The sequence below is a fragment of the Capricornis sumatraensis genome, chromosome 7 (assembly GCF_032405125.1).
Source record: "Capricornis sumatraensis isolate serow.1 chromosome 7, serow.2, whole genome shotgun sequence".
Lineage (NCBI taxonomy): Eukaryota > Metazoa > Chordata > Mammalia > Artiodactyla > Bovidae > Capricornis > Capricornis sumatraensis.
Window position 1 is genome coordinate 27712503 of NC_091075.1, and position 22082 is coordinate 27734584.

At 38.8% G+C, this 22082-nt stretch overlaps 1 protein-coding gene across 1 annotated transcript in view; it reads right to left on the reverse strand.

The window, feature by feature from the left end:
- MTTP (microsomal triglyceride transfer protein) overlaps positions 1–22082 on the reverse strand; it is a 56993-nt gene that overhangs the window by 32356 nt on the left and 2555 nt on the right. Inside the window, exons 2-8 of the mRNA XM_068974786.1 lie at positions 18199–18386; positions 16519–16662; positions 9386–9493; positions 6933–7049; positions 6502–6641; positions 4265–4415; positions 1581–1738 (exon numbers count right to left, since the gene is read on the reverse strand). Of these exons, the coding sequence (XP_068830887.1) occupies positions 1581–1738; positions 4265–4415; positions 6502–6641; positions 6933–7049; positions 9386–9493; positions 16519–16662; positions 18199–18386 (1006 nt within the window). The remainder of the gene's footprint in view (positions 1–1580; positions 1739–4264; positions 4416–6501; positions 6642–6932; positions 7050–9385; positions 9494–16518; positions 16663–18198; positions 18387–22082) is intronic.

A 22082-nucleotide genomic window follows, 5' to 3' on the forward strand; every position in this document is an offset into this window, starting at 1 on the left:
CTGGCTACCTCAAGAGCAGAGTTGACTCACTGGAAACGACTCTGATGCTGGGAAGGATTGGGGGCAGGAGGAGAAGGGGACGACAGAGGATGAGATGGCTGGATAGCATCACCAACTCAATGGACATGAGTTTGAGTAAACTCTGGGAGTTGGTGATGGACAGGGAGGCCTGGCATGCTGCGATTCATGGGGTCGCAAAGAGTCGGACACGACTGAGCAACTTAACTGAACTGAACAGAATATCTTTTCTACTGTACAATGTTACATGTCTATTTCCTATGATATGATACAATATTGAAAATATTAGCTAAATAACCTGGTTCAGAAAATGCATCATGCCATCATACAAATTATTGCCAGCATAAGATTTTTAGGATGCAAATAAGTCTAAGGTTTAGTGTAATCTCTGTTCTAAGTTAACAGCCAAATTTTGCACTGTTTTTGTCAGTAATTTTTTTTGACAAAAAGATAAGTTACTCTAAAATATATCCTTAAGTTGTATGATTAAAACAGAGTCTGAGAATTTATAATTTTGCATATATTTAACTCAGTTTAAATGCTTATTTTTGAAGATGGTATCCAACTAACTAGTAGTCATATGGAATTCATATTAATATTTTAATCCCCGAAGTCAAGTCAATAACAGTACAATCAAGAATAAACAATCTTCTCAGGAAAAAAGCTAAATTTTCTTATTCTTGAGTAATCAAGTCCTTTGAACTCAGTGACCACTGACTGTTGCTGTGTGTGTTGCGTGTTTGTGGGAAGGGGTGTAACTTGGCCATTTTATACTTTTGACTATTAATGGCTAGTTTCCACTGTTTGTCAAACTAACTGAGCCATGTTCTATGTCATCAATTAGGATAATTAGTGTTAAACAGTTGAGTTTGTAGTTGCAGATAAATTTTGTTTTACAGACCAAAACACTTCTATTTAGAAAGTGTATTTGTATTGGTATTTACAATGTAAGTTTGAGAATTGTCAACTCTCTTTATTGTGGATGCAAAATAAGGCACTCTTCCACTGAATACTCAAATATGTACATATTTCTTTTCTCTGGATTCTTTTGGCTGTTTATCTCAGTTCTCAATTTTCTCTTCAAAACAAGGCTTCTATGAGGATCATCACTGTATCTTTAATGAAAGATCATTTTTAATAGAAAAAATCATACTGTGTTTTTTTTGTTTGTTTTCATAATCAATTCTGAACTCTTTCTGAGTGTCAATTAATAGCTCTGGGAACACAATTTCAGCAGAGTGTGCAGCACCTGCACTGTGGTATCACATCAAAGTTCTACCCTCCCCCTATCTATGTACCAATCTAGACCTGATTTACACTCATGAACAAAATGTTCAAAATAAAATGTTCACTCTGAGTCACTGCTGAAAACTTGCATTTCTGGCCAATTAACCATTGAGTTACTGCACTGAGGTATAACTGTTCAATGCAAATGTGAAATAGCAAAACAACTGATTTGAAGGTGAGGCAGCCGATTAAAAAGGGATCTTTACCTGCTTAATAAACAGCAATCCAGAAACACTTTCTTATAGACAACCCCAGGAAATGTTCAGGGAACTTACAGTACTTCCTTGTTTTCTGCCTTTAGAATTTGGAGGATCTCTTCTTTCTTTGCCATCCTGAGGTGCTTGATGAAGGCCAGGAAGCTTCTGACAGCCTCAGCCTTGGAGAGGTTGTCAGGCTGCAGGTGTTTTCTGATGGACTGCCAATGCTCTGAGAGCTGCAAAACACGGCCACAGGCCCAGACCACACTCATAATTCTGAACATCTGTGTTTATAAAGAATGTTCTCTCCAGAAATAAAATTTTCCTTGTATCCGACAAGCAAAAGAAGCTCTTTGTATCTTACCTCCATATATCTGATTGCCCCTGCCCCTGTCACATTTCTGTGACTCTCAGAGGCAAATACAGAGGCCTGCTGACCAGTGCACAAGTCCTCTCAAGAGGACGCTTTCTGTCGATTAGAACTTAGCTCAAATGACCTCAAGATTCCGGCCATATAGGTCATTCCATGGTTACACAAGGGAATTACATCTGATGCGAGGCTTTGACTACCATAGTGAAATTATGTTGAATTTTCATTAACAACAGGCTATTCTGTTGGGAAAAATCATCAGAACTGCTCAAGAATTGTGTCATATTTCTTATTAACTGAAACCTTATTGAAAACCAGTTTTTATAATAATTTGATCTGCCTATTCTCTTTATTTTATGGTTTGGATGAAATACTAGTAATAGTAAAACATCTTGCAGAGATCTGAACTGTTCATTTCATATTTCCGTGTTAAGTAGAGTGGCATTTAGATAAAGGTAATCCTCATATACAGTACTGTTATGCCTCTGTGGTTTTAAAAATAGTAAATAGTTCTAATCAATAACATCTTTTGGCTTAGAAAAAAGTTCAAAACCTTATTTTTCATAGTTTACCACTTCTCCCCTAGTTGTAAAAAAAAATGCATTAAATCCCATTAGTGACCGGAGAAGGGGACGACAGAGGATGAGATGGCTGGATGGCATCACTGACTCGATGGATGTGAGTCTGAGTGAACTCCGGGAGTTGGTGATGGACAGGGAGGCCTGGCGTGCTGCGATTCATGGGGTTGCAAAGAGTCGGACATGACTGAGAGACTGAACTGAACTGAACTGAACTCTTAACTCTGCATAATCTACATGCTACCAGTTTTTAAATTATTCATTCCTCCCAATAACAACAGATACATATTTTGCTCTTTTCAAATCCCTTCTGGTTATCTAATATTAAGAGGATAGTCAAAAAAATAGTCCAGTTGTACTTCGCTAGATTTACCACATTGTTTCTGAGGGCAGAGATCACATCAGTGTTAAGTGTTAAGTCAGAATTTTTTTCTTTAAAGAGTTGCAATGGTGACATTACACTGACATTGAATAAGCAAACCAAAGACATAAACCTTTCCTATAATAATGGAGAAATAGTTTTGAGAAATCTTAGATGGCTCATAATATTTGATAACTATGGGGAGAGAAATTAACAGAATAAGAAAAGATCACTGATTTCATTAGTCACCTTTCTAAATAATTTCCATCTCATATGACATCAGAAAATGACACTGGAACATTAGATAATTTGTGGGGAAAAAAGAAGAAACAAGGTTTTAGAACAATTAGTTTTGTCTCATTTTGTTTTCCCCTTCACTCAATTTTGATATATTTGAGAAACTAATAAGGAATTGGTGCCTTACACTTTAAGCAAATTCTGGTATTAGCTCTTGATGATTCCACTTTTTTGAACACTAATAATGGCCAAGGGAAAAGCATCTTATGGTAGCTACAAACAGAGCCTGAAGCCAAGGGTTAAGTATTAGGAAATGCTGGAACCCAGAGTCATATCTGTGGCTATACATCACAACTGATTTATGCAACAAAAGAAATTATTCTTTATTAGATTAAAAATATTACACACACACTTACAAATACATACGGATACACTCACACCTGCACACACACAGACACACACACACACTTAGCCTTGGGGGTGTGCTCATTTCTGGCTATAACAGTAGTGGAGGTGGGGGTGTGTAGTAAATAAGTATTCCTGATTTAGGTGAAGAGCTTGGTATCCATTTCTAGTCCTCCTAGCAGCTCTCAGAACACTGAGCTCAGTAAAACATTTCACCTGTGGACATAGTACTGTGTGTGTGCTCAGTTATTTCAGTTGTGTCCTACTCTTTGCAACCCCATGGACTTTTGTCCACCAGGCTTCTCTGTCCATGGGATTTCCCAGGCATGAATACTGGAGTAGGTTGCCATGTCTTCGTCCAGGGGATCTTCCCGACCCAGTGATCCAACTCATATCTCTTGCATCTTCTGTATTGCAGGTGGATTCTTTACCCACTGAGCCACCTGGGAAGTCTAGACATATTACTCCTGAGAGGCAGAACTTTCAGGATTCAGGCCACTGTCTATGCTCTCAATGCTGTATGCTTCCCCTAACTTCATCAGGCTTATCCCCACTGCATTCTGAGGTCTGCTTTGAGGAAGCTGCCTTCAAGTCATAACATTTTTTATTTGAACTAAGTGGATGTGGTAGTCATTTGTTAATTATTATGGCATATTATTAGGCTACTGCCATTATAACTCAGTGGTGGCTGGAAGTTCTGTGTAAACTTTCCTTATAAATTAACTGAAGCTTCCATTGGAGAAAGGAAAACAGAATTGTAGGCCATGATTATTCCATGATTTGGCCACACAGCGCTGTGGCTCACACTTACAGAAGGGCATCCTTTGCACTTGCTCTGGAAGACCTGGCCCACAATGGGAATGGCCGTGTACTTCGAATCAACTGCTTTAATGATGGCTGCAACCTGCTTTCCCGGCTTCAGTCCCAGGCTTGCTTCCGTGGTTTTCAGCTCCAGTTTCTGCCTGCATAACCAAGGAAGAGAAATATCACATCAGCGGCCTCCTTTTGAGTGAACAAGTGATTAATTGTCATTCTTTGGGCAAACAAGATACTAATGTATTCAAATTCTATAAGGCCATGTCTTTCAAACTGAGAGATCTCCAGCAGTAACAGAAATCTCAAGATAATTACGAAACTTTTCTGGAGCAACAATTTTATTCAAAGCTTTGAAAGTTTAAGCCTGGGATTTCAAAATATTATGACAAGAGACTACAGGAAAGAAAATTTGCTTGGATGCTGAGCAAGATATATGATGTCACCTCTTTGGGCTTTAGCCCAGCTCTCTGAAAAATGATATCTTCAGGACAACCACACGTCACTTACTAAGACAATTAGGAAATCTTGTTTTCCAAATATGGCCTCAATAATCTGATATGCTCTTTCAGTAGCTTGCTTCTCTCCCTTCAAAAGGTGGAGTCTACAGCCCTCTCCTCAAACCTGGGCAGGACTCTGTGACTGCCAGGACTTGTGGAGAACAGTAGAAGTTTCAATATATGGCTTGTAAGGCTAAGTCCTTTTATGTTGGAGAAGACTCTTGAGAGTCCCTTAGATTGCAAGACCAAACCAGTCAGTCTTAAGAGAAATCAACCCGAAATACTCATTGGAAAGATAGATGCTGAAGCTGAAACTCCAGTATTTTTGTCATCTGATATGAACAGCTGACTCATCACTAAAGTCCCTGATGCTGCAAAAGATTGAGGGCAGAAGGCGAAGAGGGCATCAGAGGATGAGATGGCTGAATGGCATCACTGATGCAATGGACATGAACTTGGGCAAACTTCAGGAGATGGTGAGGGACAGAGAGGCCTGGTGTACTGCAATCAATGGGGTCACAAAGAGTCAGACACGACTGGGTGGCTGCAATCAATGGGGTCACAAAGAGTCAGACACGACAGGGTGGCTGACCAACAATAAGTCACAATAGGGAATTCAGCTTTCATCTGGCATGCTAGCAGCACATACTGTGTAAGAAGTCTGGCTACTGAAGCTACCATGTTGAGAGGCCACATGGAGATAAAGAGAGATGCATGAGGAGCCTAATGTGAATCTCCAGCCCAGACTCTAGATAGGTGAGGGAGCAGCCTGTGAATCAGCTCTGCAACTGCACAGCACACACCAAGCAAGGCATGCCTAGCAGGATCAAGGCAAGCATCACGATTATGAGAGAAAATAATAGAGTGATTGCTGCTTTTTATACTACTAAGTTTGGAGTGGTGTGTTATAGAACAATGGAATCCTGATAAACCTAAATTTAAAATATTAGTTTTATATGAAAACAAGATGGATGGAGTACCAAGTAGAATGCAAGGTTCTAATCCAGAGGAGACTTCAATAAAATTTCAAGCATTTGTGGTTTGAGGCATTTCTACCAAGATTTTAACCATTTACCTCTGACATTAGGGTTACTTCAGAAGAAATATTTGAGAAATAATAGCAGAAGATATAACTTACATTTAATGCTAGGATGTGTTATTCTAAATTAAAATCTGAAAGTAAGACATACTCTTAGATTTGAAATTCTAGTCCTTTAGCCTGTGAGAACTATTGTGACCAGAGAAATTTTCTCAAATTGAAATAACAGTTTTGATTATGTAAGTACTATAAATTGCAGCAAAAATCCTGACATATCACTTTACAATGGAACATTTTGTGTTTATTAACAATAATGACAAAAAATAATCTTGAGGAGAGAACAGACAAATGCCACTTTTTAAATCTAAACATTAAAAGCATTTGATAGAGAAATCAGAAAATAAATAAGAATGAATCAAAGTGTTTGCCTTTTTTAAATTTAAATTCTATTTAATAAACTATTTTTAATGAAGTCTTATTTTAAAACATTAAGTATTTATTTCATGCCACATACTATTATAGATAATATGAAAAATAAAGATGAACAAGACATAATCATTGTTCTAAAGGAGCTCACAGTCAAAATGAGGAAGCAATAAATATATTAATTCATGTGCATGTATATATAGGCATATATATTTTAAAATTTTAATAATACATTAAAGAACAGTAAAGAAAATTTAAGCATTATCTTACCTTGATACTATTTTGCCTGCTATTGATTGTAGAAAATTCAGCCTCAAAGCATGTATCTCTTCTGAGAGCACAGCTACAACAAAGCTGTCCTCTATCTTATAGGTAGTGACAGATGTGGCTTTCGAAGTGACACCCAAGACCTAAATAAATAAATGTGGTTGTAACAAGCAATTAGCTTTTTTATCTTTGAATCAAGCCAAATAGCAAATTATCTTTTCATCTTCACAAGAACGCTCCCTTCATATTCCTTCAACACACAAACCTACAGTATATTAAAATAAATCCATTCGTCTGATATTATATAATACTATACCCTAAACTAAAAATTGCAAGTGTTCCCAAATTATATTGCTGCTTTATTCACCTATTATTGCTGAATCGTCTCTACAAAAAGAACTTGGTTGCCTCAAAGAAAGTGATAGCGAGCATACCTGATGTGGGGTCGTAAATCCAGCCCTCTCTATTTTGCATGAATCCAAAGCCTTAATTTTGGTCACTTTGTCTTGGTGAGCCTGGTAGGTCACTTTACAATCTCCAGAGATGTCTGCCTAAAAAGAAAAGCCAAAATACAATGTTTCAGATGGGATTCTCACATGAACCATTTGAATTCCAGTGGCAAGTAGCTTAAAAATTGGGGTTCTAATACATCATGCAGGACTCCTTTCTCTGACAAGATAGGAAGACAGAAGAATTCAGTGTTTCCCGCAGCATGTGGATTCCTTTCCATCCTCTTTGAGTCTTATGAGCACATTCTTATTGCCCCAGGAATAATAAATGATTTCCTACTTCTGTCTAATGTCTAATAGGAATTGGACAAATGGCTTCAGTTCAGTTCAGTTCAGTTGCTCAGTCACGTTCAACTCTTTGCAACCCCATGGACTGCAGTACACCAGGCTTCCCTGTCCATCACCAATTCCTGGAGCTTACTCAGACTCATGTCCATTGAGTCGGTGATGCCATCCAACCAGCTCATCCTCTGTCATCCCCTTCTCCTCCCGCCTTCAATCTTTCCCATTATCAGGGTTTTTTCAAACGAATCAGTTCCTCACATCAAGCCAAAGTATTGAAGTTTCAGCATCAGCATCAGTCCTTCCAATGAATATTCAGGACTGATTTCCTTTAGGATGGACTGGTTGGATCTCCTTGCAGTCCAAGGGACTCTCAAGAGTCTTCTCCAACTCCACAGTTCAAAAGCATCAATTCTTTGACGCTCAGCTTTCTTTATAGCCCAACTCTCACATCCATACATGACAACTGGAAAAATCGTTGCTTTGACTAGGCAGACCCAGTGGGCAAAGTGATATCTCTGCTTTTTAATATGTTGTCTAGATTGGTCATAACTTTTCTTCCAAGGAGCAAAAGTCTTTTAATTTCATGGCTGCAGTCACCATCTACAGTGATTTTGGAAACCCCAAAAATGACCTAGTCACAATCAAAATCTCTCAGATGGATAATTATGGGGTGAGGGGAGCTGACTTTTAATACTATGTGTAGGCTGTGTGTGTGTGTGTGTATATACATGCAAACACACACATGCTTTGATGAGCTAAGTCCTTTAAAACCTGCAGCATTAATTCAGCCTACCGTAAGGCACATCACAGTATACATCTCAATATTGACTCTGTATAGCTTCTCTGAGGCATCCCTTTGGGCTCTACAAGCCAGTCTTTCTACCCTCAGTCTTTTCAGCAAGCTAACTAGCATTCTCTTGGCCCAGCCTTGCCATCAGATTTTCTTACCAGCTCATGAACTGGCTGAATTTAGACAAGAAAACTTGGACTCAGCTCTGCTTTAGATATAATACTTGGGGAGCCACTAAACTTCTGTCATTTGGCCTTTGTTTTCATCTATTAAATGGCAGGGTTCATATAGACTAGTAGTTTCTCAAACTGACTGTACCTACATTAGCTGAGAAAATTATTAAAATACAGATGCTAATCTACTGAACCAGAATCTCTGCAGTGAATCCAGGGAGTCTTTATTTTTATAACCTTCCTATGGCATAGGGATGCACAGTGAGGTCACTGGAATGTTCTCCAAGGTTTTTGGGGTCCCTATAATTCAGCAATGAAATTAAAAGACACTCGTTCCTTTAAAGAAAAGTTATGACCAATCTAGACAGCATATTAAAAAGCAGAGACACTATTTTGCCAAAAAAGGTCTGTCTACTCAGACCTAAGGCTTTTCCAGTAGTCATGTATGGATGTGACAGTTGGACTATAAAGAAAGCTGAGCACCGAAGATTTGATGCTTTTGAAGTGTGGTGTCAGAGAAGACTCTTGAGAGTCCCTTGGACTGCAAGGAGATCCAACCAGTCCATCCTAAAGGAAATCAGTCCTGAATATTCATTGGAAGGACTGATGCTGATGCTGAAACGGCAATACTTTGGCCACTTGATGCGAAGAACGGACCATTTGAAAAGACCCTGATGCTGGGAAAGATTGAAGGCAGGAGGAGAAGGGGATGACAGAGGATGAGATGGTTGGATGGCATCACCAACTTAACGGGCATGAGTTTGAGTAAGCTCCAGGAGTTGGTGATGGACAGGGAAGCCTGGTGTGCTGCAGTCCAGGGGGTCACAAAGAGTCAGAAATGACTGAGCGACTGAACTGAACTGAATTGATCATTCAGTCATTCTATAGGTCTCCTTAGTATAGGTGATTCTAATTTCCTTTCCCCTGTATTCAAATACAAATTAGGGTAAAGGATGATTTGTTTCATATGTAAATGAGACAACTATCCAACTCACCTTTTCTAATCATTACCATAGGAGTAAATTTTTTTTTTTTTTTACTGAATTTCTCCAAATAGAAACCCATATAAACAATTTTAGTAACTATGTTAACAAATAAGATTCTAGATGCTTAATAATATTACTGAGTACCTCATTGGTAGTTCCAGAGCTTAACTGCATCTGAAATAGGCTAGCCAGGCCTCTCTTGAGATTTTCTATAGCTGCTGGTTCATTTTTATATGAGTAGAACTCTTTGATCTAGGCGAAAAAAGAACAAACATAAATAGAGCAGAAATGGGTCATTTATGAGACTTGGTTAAATAAATAGCAGGAAAGGTTAGATTCTCGCCCCCATCAATCCTGGCAGAAAGAGATCTGTTAGTTCAAAGCTGGGACTTCTTTTTTTGTGAAAAGAAGCCATTTACATTTCAAAAAGCTAGACCACCAAAATATGACATTTCGGGAGGCTGATAATGAAGGCTTTGGCTATGATGGGAATAACATAGAAAAGGAAAAAAAAAGGATACAGGATGGGGTTTCTGTGAAAACAAGGATTGCCCAAGAAAGAGAAATCAGGAACATTCTCTTCAAGCATGTCAACATATTCCCTACCTGTAATTCTGCATGGAACAAAAATTAACCAATGTTTGGACTTCCCTGGTGGTCCAGTGGTTAAGAACCTGCCTGCCAATGCAGGGGACATGGGTTTGATTCCTGGTCCAAGAAGATCCCACATGCCGCAGAATAACTAAGCTGGAGTGCCACAACTACTGAGCTCACACGAGACAACTATTGAAACCTATGCGCTTAAAACCCATGCTCTGCAACAAGAGAAGCCGCCACAATGAGGAACCTGCACCTCAGGGAAGAGCAGCCCCTGAAGCTAGAGAATTCCCACTCAGCGCAGCGAAGACAAAAATCAAGTCTTCATCACAGTCAAAAATGTATAAACAGAATTTTTAAAAAACCAATCAAGTTTCAAAGTAACATCATAGAAATAGATTCTTGTAGAGAATGGCAATCACCATGCTTGAGAATCCGGAGACAGCATGGCCTCTAAGGGCTATGATAAGGGCCCACACGTGGCCAAAATGCCCATGGACAAAATTCCACAAGGCTGTTCTTTGGCCCTCCAGAGCATTCCTGTTGGCCTTGGGTATGAGAAGACACAGAAGGTTGGAAGATTTGAGGTTTACGGTGCTAACACAGCATGGCCTGCCACAGGCACTGCTTTGAGTTTCTCTTCAGAAAGCAGGAAAAAGGCTAGAATGAGGAAGGGGACTGTGATTTGGCTGCAATAGTAAATGGTTTATCTTAGCTTTGTTTCATCCTTGACATTTACAGGCACAGAGACGATAACTGTCTCATACCATTTCGACCATTTAGCTCACGTTTAAGAAACAAGGATAAAAATACACAGAATTTTCTGGAAAGCAGGCTGTCATTTTTTACCCTGACTTCAAACACATCACATGATTTAGAAATGGAAAGGATGGATATAGCTTCCCTATAAAAATTCCCAAGGTTTATGGTAATTATAGACGCATGTCTACCAGAAATATCCTGAACGCCTTCCTATTTCTCTTTAAAACCAACCATGACTTCTCAAGTAAAACTGAAAGCTTAGTCATTATGCAATAAATTCAATTAATACCAATCTGAACAATTTAGTGTACATGAAAACTCCCTCATACCTTAGATGAAAATACTTTGCCTGATAATTCAAACAAGTACCTCAAATTTTCTATTTTTATTTTATACATATTATTCGGCCTAGGGACAGATTTACTGGGTACTTTATCTGGCAATCAATTTTAGTCATTACACTGCATGAACCTATAAATGTTGGGATTGTGTTTGTCCAGGTTAAAAGGGAACTGGAATAGTGACCTCAACGTCTGGAAATCCTCGGTATCATATTCTCAAACAAATCACTGACAATTTCTCAGAACCAAGGTTGAGTTTCTGATGTTCTATTTTGTAAACTAGGTTTTCTTACCTTTGAGGAATTAGAGTGTAACTTTCCTTGCAAATATTTGGGAGAACTTAATCTCCAAATATCAGGACTATTAAAGGATCCTAACTGGATTTCTTGAGCCCATACACAGTCAGAAGGGCTCACTGTTAGCAAAACGCACATGCCTACGGTCTGGGACATTTTTGGCCTGAGCCTTAAATACCTCAGAAAGTGAGAGGATCCATTAAGGAGGAAAAATACTTGTACTACCATCAGATCAGTGCCCTCAGTTTGCTTCCAAGCTATAAAACATGCCTGAATTGCTTATAAAGTTTTCCCTAAAATTTCAGAAACCCAGTTGACAGATTTAATCTTAATATATAAGGTTAAATACTCTCCTCCTACTCCTTCGTCTGATCTTGACTGCTATATCCCTAAGAAAATGATATGACAGACTTTTTCCTGGCAGGCTGACACAAAGTGTGAGAGAGAAAGTTCTTTTTCATTCCTCCTATTAGTTTTTATTGTCTCCATAGAACTAGAAAAGGTGACAAGCCTCTTTTTCCTTTCGTATGCCTGCTAACCTTTGGGACCTAAATTCCCTCCCTTCAGTTGCAGACCACTGAGACCTATGCAGACCACTGAGACCCAGCGGGAAGACAGCACTTGTGTCCCTGCTAGCTAAATGTAAAAACTGTCAGAATAAAGTGGACTTTTGGTAATTAAGAAATAATAAAGTCAGAACTTTGAAGTTTAATCCATGAGGCTGACACAATCTTAAATTCATTATTTCACAACAGGAACTGAGTGAGTTTTATTATACTCAGGCCATAAATCTGATTACTTCATTCAGTTCTGAAATGAGCTCTGAATATCCAAGAGCACAGGACTCTTATCTAAATTCACAGTCCCTGAGCGGCATAGTCACAAAGTAAGCCGTCAACCCAAGGAAACTAAACACAGAGGAATAAGGGTGGGTTGTGATGAAGGAGATGCAGTGCTTCTTCTGGCCAAATTTTGAGGGCCAATTTTCCCTAGAAATCAGTAGGGATTATTCATATTTTTTAAAGAAAAAAATGCTTCTATACATTCCTTCAATTTATACATTCATTATGAAAAAGAGAAAGCAAAACTTCATTAACCAGCCAAAGAGCAAAACTAAACAAAAAGGATCACAGCAAACAGAGATTAGTCACTTTCTTTGGTCAGCTTAGCTGAAGCTATGTATGTCTCTTTCATATGTACCTAAGAAAGAGCATAGCTAGGAAATGGTGCCTTGTAAAACGGACAAGTGAAGAAATACACAAAGAGTTAGGAGGCTTTCAAGGTGTCATTTTTCTTTTGGAGGTTGGGGCTCAGACAGTAAAGCGTCTGTCTACAATGTGAGAGACTTGGGTTCGATCCCTGGGTTGGGAAGATTCCCTGGAGAAGGAAATGGCAACCCACTCCAGTACTTCTTCCCTTGAAAATCCCATGGATGGAGGAGCTTGGTGCAGGCTACTATCCATGGGGTCGCAAAGAGTCGGACACGACTGAGTGACTTCACTTTCACTTTCACTTTCACAGGAGCCACGCTGCCAGATTCAGAGAGCAAATCAATGCCTCAGTTCAGTTCAGTTCAGTTCAGTCGCTCAGTCATGTCCGACTCTTTGCGACCCCATGAATCGCAGCACGCCAGGCCTCCCTGTCCATCACCAGCTCCCGGAGTTCACTCAGACTCACATCCATCGAGTCCGTGATGCCATCCAGCCATCTCATCCTCAGTCGTTCCCTTCTCCTACTGCCCCCAATCCCTCCCAGCATCAGAGTCTTTTCCAATGAGTCAACTCTTCGCATGAGGTGGCCAAAGTACTAGAGTTTCAGCTTCAGCATCATTCCCTCCAAAGAAATCCCAGGGTTGATCTCCTTCAGAATGGACTGCTTGGGTCCCCTTGGAGTCCAGGGGACTCTCAAGAGTCTTCTCCAACACCACAGTTCAAAAGCATCAATTCTTCGGCACTCAGCCTTCTTCACAGTCCAACTCTCACATCCACACATGACCACAGGAAAAACCATAGCCTTGACTAGACAGACCTTAGTCGGCAAAGTAATGTCCCTGCTTTTGAATATGCTTTCTAGGTTGGTCATAACTTTTCTTCCAAGGAGTAAGCGTCTTTTAATCAATGCCTAGGGACAACAAAATTGAAGGGCAGACTCAGCAGTCACATGATTAATTCAGTCAATACTGAATGAAAACCAGAAATAGAAACCTGGTAATATTTCAGTTAATTGGATTAGCATTTCAGGCCAAAAAAGAATCCATGTGGTAACGAGGCATCTTTTGCATGTCAATCTTAAGTAGAAAACTGTCATGTTTCCAACTTAATTCGTACATAAATTAGAGTCGTACCCAAACATTTAAGTAGGGGGAGATGAAAAAAACATATGTGCAATAAACATGCATCTAAGTATTTTCATGGGATATCTTTTATAATGTAAATTTGGACTCTGAGAAGACAAAAATACATGCTGGTGAGAAACCTTGAGATCACAGAAATTTCAGGGAGTAAAACTTAAATTCAATCTGGGATAGAAAATACTCTCTGAGAAAACTGCTAATCAGCAGTACAGACTTTCCTTTCATAATTTCTCCCATAGTAAGATGATGTGATAGTTAAAATAATGATATTTCTGACAGTGAAGTGGCTAAAAATTCCACGTGGCTTCTTTATCTCCAGGGTCATGTTTTTTCCAACAAGTACTTTATCATATAAATGAAAGATACCACAATGTACTTTAACTTGTGACTACAGTAAATCACCATAAGAAACAGCTCCTGCAGAAATGACACGTTGGGGTCACTGAAATAATGATGTGGCAGCTCCATCCCAGCCTTTGTACAGGGAGGCACTGAGTCCTTCTCTATGTGTAACCAAAGACTTTGTACTCAACTGCCGCCCACAGGGCTATAAAATGATTGGCTGTGGTTTAGCCAAAGTATTGGAGCTTCAGCTTCAGCATCCTTTCAATGAAAGGAGGATTTCCTTTCAATGAAAGGAAAGGTTGATTTCCTTTAGCACTGACTGGTTTGGGCTTCCCTGATGGCTCAGATGGTAGAGAATCACCTGCAAAGTGGAAGACTTGGGTTTGATCCCTGGATTGAGAAGAACCCCTTGAGAAGGGAATGGCTACGCACTCCAGGATTCTTGCCTGGAGAATTCCATTGACAGAGGAGCCTGGTGGGCTACAATCCATGGGGTCACAAAGAATTGGACACACCTGAGTGACTAACATTTCACACTTAGATTATAAATGCAATTAATATGTTATGGCTCAAGCATGTTGCCACAATGGAATGCCAAAGAAAAAATAACAGTATTTCCTGTTGTTTACAAAGTTGGGCCATATGAAAATCAACTGAGTTAATACATACAGTGAAGAATGACAAGAAGACTACAAAGCAACCAGAGACATGTTTTTTCCCCCAAATACTTTCCAGCTAGAAAAGACAGTAAAAACACAGAAGTTTCCACACAGACCCTCTCTTTTAAATCCCAGCTCCACCACTTGCTAATTGTGTGACCCTAGGCAAGTTTCTTTCCTTCTCTTAACTTTGATTTCCTCATCTATTACAAGAGGATGAAAAAGCAGCACCTGCTTCCCAGGGCTGTTATGGAGATAAAAGAGAGAATTCATGTAATACCTTCGGTCAGTGCAGGTATTAAGCATTAAATATGTTCTAGCTAAATTGTATCTGACTCTTTTGTGACCCCCATGGACTGTAGCCTGTCAGGCTCCTCTGTCCATGAAATTACCCACGCAAGAATACTGGAGTGGATTGCCATGTCCTCCTCCAGAGGATCTTCCCGACACAGGGATCGAACCCACATCTCTTATGTCTCCTGCATTGACAGGCAGGTTCTTTACCACTAGCAATACCTGGGTAGGCTCAGGGAAGCACAGCGTTTGGGAAAGGCTTCCAGAACACCGAATCAGTCAGTGCAAGACTTGGTTCTGACTGCTTTGCTCAGGAAGAGAGTAGAAGGGCTGGAATATAAAGAGGAAGAACAATTTTCTTCACCAAAACCTAGCAATGAACACAAATGTTCATGTAGCAATGAACACAAATGGCCAAAAGGAAAGTGATAAGGGTTCTGAGTGAGCTATAATGTGCTAAGAAGATTCTAAAGAGGGATAGTTATTTCCAGCTGGTTAAAAGGGTGTGAATGTTACAAAAGAAAAGGCCTGTAAGCAAAGCTTGAAGCATAATAAGTATTAATATTTTCACAAGTAGAGAAGAGAGAGAAGCATTCCTGAAATGGTGATTCATATTTGGTTGTAAGAGAGTGATGATACAATAATCCTTCTTGAGAATCCCTTTTTTAGTACTTTACTAAAAATGAGCATCAGGAATAGCAACATATTACATGTCTTAAATTTGTATTTTAAAGTATTTGTTTTCATTTTTAGTTTGAATCTGGAAATTTTTGATCTAGAGAAATTTTAGAGATTTGAAGTTTTACTGATCCCTTTCTTTTTTTCTACAATAATTCCTGAAAGTAAGCTTTCATCTTTACTACTATAGTATGTTTTAACATGTCAATATAACATCTATACTGTTCATAAACCCATATATTTAATGCCTGAAAATTCACAGATCACAATTGTGTTTCAGTTCCAAACATCCAAAAGACAGTTTTAAGAGATGAGATTCAAATTGTAAGTAATCATATTTACAGAATTTTCAGAGCAAATTTCCAACATATAGTGCTCATTCATTACTTTAGTATATAAAATGCTTTTCAAAGTCATAACTTTAATCTCTAAATGATTTTTTTTAATCAACTCTATCTTAGAAATGCCATGTCCCTTCAAAAGCTGCAGTTTTGTACTTGAGCCAGTTATTGATATTCTTATGACAAATGCATATCACTTATCTAATTTAGATCATTTCATTTTTATAATTTGCCTACTTTCCTGAATTTATCCATTCATTTATGATGACCTATTGTGTTATAGTAGCTTTTTAATCCTTTCTAATTTAATAAGGAATGTACCTTTTAATACTGCCTCTCATCAATAAACAAATACTTGATTCTACTATAAAGATTTTTCATAAAAATAGGGAACATAAATGGCTAGATAATATAAGTGAATCCAGTGCCTTGATTTACTTAAGAAACATTTAATTTGTGACTTCCATTTATTAGTTCTTTTAAAAAAAAACTCCATTATTCACAAAAGTAGTGACACCATGATCACCTAAAATGATATTAATATCTACCTAAGGAAGAAAAAGATGAAGTTGGGGGAAAAAAAGACATGGAACTCCAAAAATCTCTTTTACCTTTCCATGAATTAGATGAAGGAGCACAGGTCTTTGCATTGCTTCCAAGTTTTCCTTTCTTATGATTTGAGATGACTTTTTTCCTTTGAAAATGCTCTTCTCTCCTCTCTGTTGATTGACATTTTCAACATTTACATCTTTCATCTGGAATCACGGAAAGAAACCTATTAGAAAAACTTCCTATACCTGTTTCCACCAGAGCTTCCTAGAAAATAAAATGGTAAAGCAATAAACAGAGTTGGCCATAATTTCTTCTGTCATTCAACACATGAGTCACAGTACCTAGCCATCATCTTTAAAAGAAAGGAGAAAGTATTCAAAAATTAGGTTTTTGAATTAGGTAAAAATACTGACATTAAAGGAATCCGTGACTTCAGGTTTATAGTCACTGTGGCTGGAATATGGCTCTTTAATGTCGTTTTCACTCTCTTCATTTGTTTTGAACTGTTGCTGTCTGCCTGTTCGCTTCACTTTCTGTACCATTTGTTTGAAAGGTATCCGGCCCCTTTGTACATCATCTATACATACAAAATAAAGCATTAACAATCTGATTGCTGAACAAAGAGGTACAGAATGTTTTCTGCAGAATACTGTTCTACTGAGAAATGGGGAGGTGGATGATAAAGTTTTGATCCAACTCGGAAAATACACACAGCTATTGGAGACAACCAAAGAAGCAAAGATCGCTTGATAAATGTATTGCAACAACACCTCATTATAAAGTATATTGCCAACTACTTATCAGTTACAATGAGGAAAATCTTGGTCCTAGTGCCTGCTTGACATGTAGAAGGAGAACTGACTTTACTAAAGAAATCTATTGCTTTTAGGTCCTTGAAAAGCAAATGTGGAATCATATATTAAAGTCCAAAGAGACCCCAAAGGCCATATAATTTGACCTTCTTTGTCAACACATAAATCTAAAGCATCATAACTGACCAAACACTGCCATTCAGGGAAGCACCTGGTTCTGTCCTCAGGAAGAAAGCAGAATATGTTACTCCCTCATTGGTGATTCCACCTATCTGATCAAGGAACTCAGGAAAGCTAGATCAGTACTCTTGCCTGGAAAACCCCATGGGCGGAGGAGCCTGGTAGGCTGCAGTCAATAGGGTCGCTAAGAGTTGGACACAACTTCACTTTCACGCATTGGAGAAGGAAATGGCAACCCACTCCAGTGTTCTTGCCTGGAGAATCCCAGGGACGGGGGAGCCTGGTGGGCTACTGTCTATGGGGTCGCACAGAGTCAGACACGACTAGTGGTCTCAATTGCTTTTCATATGACATGGATTCTACACTCCTTACATGCAGAACATTTCAAATGGATTCTAATTTATTGTACCTATTAACACAACATATTAACAGCCTGGCATGCTTCAGTCCATGGGATCACAGTCAGACACAATTGAGCTACTGAACAACAACAAAAATGACATATAGAACTGAACATAATACTTCAGTTATCAGTAGACACCTTCATTTGCCTGCTTCAATAATTTGGAAAGATCAGATAATTTTTGATTAGCAAAAACTTCAAAACTGTATATCTACTTATTTTATTGATGGATAATATTCAATGAACATATGGCCAACAGCACAAACAAGTGCTATTGAATGGTACACTTCTCAAAGGCTTTGCTAACATCTAATCTTTGCATCTCTCTGGTAGAAAATACCCACTGTAATTTGGATCAGTTGGTTATCATCACCATCAGGACTCCTCCACAGTAAGACGACATCCACATTGGATGAAATTCGGTAGCCCACACTGTCTTGGAGGTTTCCTTTGCCCCGATCGAGAAAAACTTCAGTGGAGTATGTGAGTTTGTATAGTCGGTCATTATTTAATGAGAGACCAGTTGTGTGACCTGTAAAAAAGACAGTGATGCAAGTCAAGTCTTAGTTGTAAGGCACCCAGCAGGCCAGGGACTATGCTATCTTGCCATCAATGCATTCCTTCTCCAGCACAGTGGTACCCAGTGGGAGCTTATATTTGTTAACGGGAGTAAATCTTTGCTAAGTGAAACATGATTCTACTTCTTCATCTGCTGAAATTATTGGTTAAACAACAAAAACAACAACTAACAAAGAAATAAGCTTCCGTTTCAGAAAACTTAATTTGTATCTTTAAATAATAATCCGATTATCTAAATACTGCCTTGGTTGAACTATAGAATATTTTAAAATAAATATCATTGTATTGCTTTAACTCATATGTATATTATTTCTTCCCCTCTCCCTGCCCAGCTTTCTTTAAATAAAATAATAAAATTTGATTTGAAGTAGAAGTTCAGCCAGAGATTGCTTGATAACTTGCAATTAACATATTTAAAATACAACAGGTCAAAGCCAAAGAAATTTTAGCAGTTAGATGGTAGTCCCTTACATTGGATATTTTGAACATTTAAACAATATCCCTTCAAGGTAATTTATCCTATTAATTAAAGTAGCAAATTTTCAGTATGAAAGTACATTTGCAGGCAACACATATGTAAATTTAAATTAGCTGTTCCTGAATAAAATGATGTTTTCCTACATAAAATCCAGCACAGGTTTTAATTTGGAAGGGACAATTTAAAGTTTAATGTCAAATAGTATACAAGTCAGCATCATAACCAAAAAAAAAAAAAAAAAGATATATGGAAGAGTTCATATACTTTCCAGTTGGTATATCTTAACCCCAAGAAAACATAAAATAGTAGCATCCAGTCTTTCCCAAAGATGAACTGAAGTCATATGAAGTCTTTTAATATATCTTCTATTCATAGCTCTCAGGAGAGAGTAAAAAAAAGATTCCAGTAGGCCTTTTTCCTCAGGGCTAACAGGGCAGAATTGACTAGTTAACTATAACAGGCAACCATGTTTCTTTTTCCCCCCCGCAAGAAATATGCATATGGGGAAGGGACAGAAAAGGAGGCCAAGATGACTAGGAGAGAAGGGAAGCAACTGAGAAAGGAAGTAAAATTACTTGAAAAGTCAAAAACTAAGAAAACCTCCTTACTATCTGTTCTAAGTCTTTCATACGTATTATTTAATCCTCACAAAAATCTAATGGGGTAGGTACTATTATTAGACTGATTTTATAGATGAGGAAATCAAGAGACACAGAGATTATACAATTTACCCAAGATCACTCAGGAAATTAGTGGTGAAGCCTCTAACACCCTGTCTGGATCCAGAGACCATGTTCTTACCTACACTATACACATATAAACCTTTAGGTTGACCTCTTCCATTTCTGGGGAGTGAGCTAGGAATTCATTCATTCATTCAACAAGGATGTACTGAGCACCTCCTGGGTAGTCAGCACTTTTCTAGGTTTTGGGGCTATACCAGTTAACAAGCAGACAACATGTCTACCTTTGTGGCATTTACATTTAAATGAGGGGGGATGGGCAATAAAAAAAGCAAGTACATAAGTAAATTATAAAGAATATTAGAAGTGCAAATGGAGAAAAATGAAATAGGAAAGGAAATGAGGATGCAGGCCTGGCGTGCTGCGATTCATGGGGTCGCAAAGAGTCGGACACGACTGAGCGACTGAACTGAACTGAACTGACTGAACTGAGGGGAAAGTCTTTATTGAGAAGGTAATATTCTGGGCAAGGACTTTAGGCTAGTCGGTTGGATGTCTGCAGAGAAGGCACTCCCCACCCCCCCTTCCTCCCATTTCTCACCACCACAGAAGGGAGAACAAGTTCAAAGACCCTGAGGAGAGTTCCCAGAGGGGTAATGGAGGAATAACAGAGGCCAAAGACTCTGGGATTGGGTAAAAGAAAAAGCTGGAAAAGATGAGGTCAAATAGGCACCCATGAGTGGCTGGGAGATGGTAGGTGAAGGGGGAAGGTATTTGCATAGACTTAGAATTCGACTCAGAGAAGGCAATGGCACCCCACTCCAGCACTCTTGCCTGGAAAATCCCATGGATGGAGGAGCCTGGTAGGCTGCAGTCCATGGGGTCACTAAGAGTCAACACGACTGAGCAACTTCACTTTCACTTTTCACTTTCATGCATTGGAGAAGGAAATGGCAACCCACTCCAGTGTTCTTGCCTGGAGAATCCCAGGGACGGGGGAGCCTGGTGGGCTGCCGTCTATGGGGTCGCACAGAGTCAGACATGACTGAAGCGACTTAGCAGCAGCAGAATTCGACTGAGTGAGATGAAAAACTATTGAAAAGTTTTGGGTGGTGAAGTTACACGATCTGACAAAACTTCAATGAAAGAGGATGAGGATTTTAATAGGAAAATCTTTAACAGAAAAGCCAGAAGGAAGCAATGGAGTGGTTACCCAAACGTGTACACGATATCAAGCTGTGTCCAAACACCAAGTCAGGCAGAACCTCAGGTATGAAATAAGGAAGCAGACAAAGGCAGGAAAAACCTTGAAGGATACAAAGTCTGTAAGTCCCTCCAGCCTCCCCAAACTGGGGATACTGCAGCAGGTTCAAACACCAGCTTTCTGATCAGGAAGATATTTTGGTCAAAGAGGCCTTCTTTTTTATGACACCTATCAAACTCCACAAAGGGCAAAAAGGAAATACTTCTTGCCTTATCTAACCCTCACAGCAATTCTGATAGGTAAGCAATATAGGGCAGGTGAGAAAAGCTGACTCCACATTTAATTCAATGTAGCAGATACAATGCAGAATTTGATGTCGGAATATACTAAAATTCAAGTTTTGTGGCAACCTGAAGTGGCTTCTGATGAAAATAACTCTGACAAGTTTCTCTTTAATGCCAAAGCCTTCCAAACTATCATGTTGGGTTTTTTTGTTTGTTTGTTTTTACTTGACTGGTCAAAAGAATGTGAAAAGGGACAATATATTTCAGTTCCCGACGATGACTTGGAAGTGATAAAGTAGAGGAAAGAATGGCTTTGTTCTACAACTTTTCCTACCTCTTTCAATAGGAGATACATCCTAAAAAGGATTTAAAGATACATCCTTTAAATAAGTGGATGATGCTGAAGTGTTGTCCCGGCTGTCCTTTCCTCTTCGATAAGTTTTTCTTTGTTTATGTTACTCAGAGATCCGGCAATACCAGCAAGTGGGGGCATGTTCCATTTATATATCTGGACTAAATTTCTGTCTTTGGGTGTTGCTCTGTAGAGTATGCAGAAGGGCAACAGGACTTGATGGTAGATTAAATGAGCAAATCAATTTTTAGCTCCCAAAGGAGTCTGTACCGTTTCAATGTGTTCCTTTGAGGGATTTTTTTTACTACCACAAAAGGAAAAAAGCTTTTAATTTTGAACTTAAAAAAAAATCTTAAAGTATTCTTTTATTAAACTCAGATCAATATAATAGTTAATTGACTTAAGCAAAAAGACAAAATAGAAATAAGCTAGTAAAGGTGAGGCTTGAAGAGACCTGCAGGGATGATAAGGATGAAAGATAAGGGGACTTAGGAATCCAACAGAAACCCAGAAGGCTGGAAGGAAAAGAGTAGGATGAGGATAAGGGAGGGAAAAAATGGAAGATGTTTGTTGTGAACGGACTGAAAAGTACAGTCAGGCCAGGAAATGAAAGAAAGACTGGTGTGAAGGAACAGTTCAGGTTTGGAG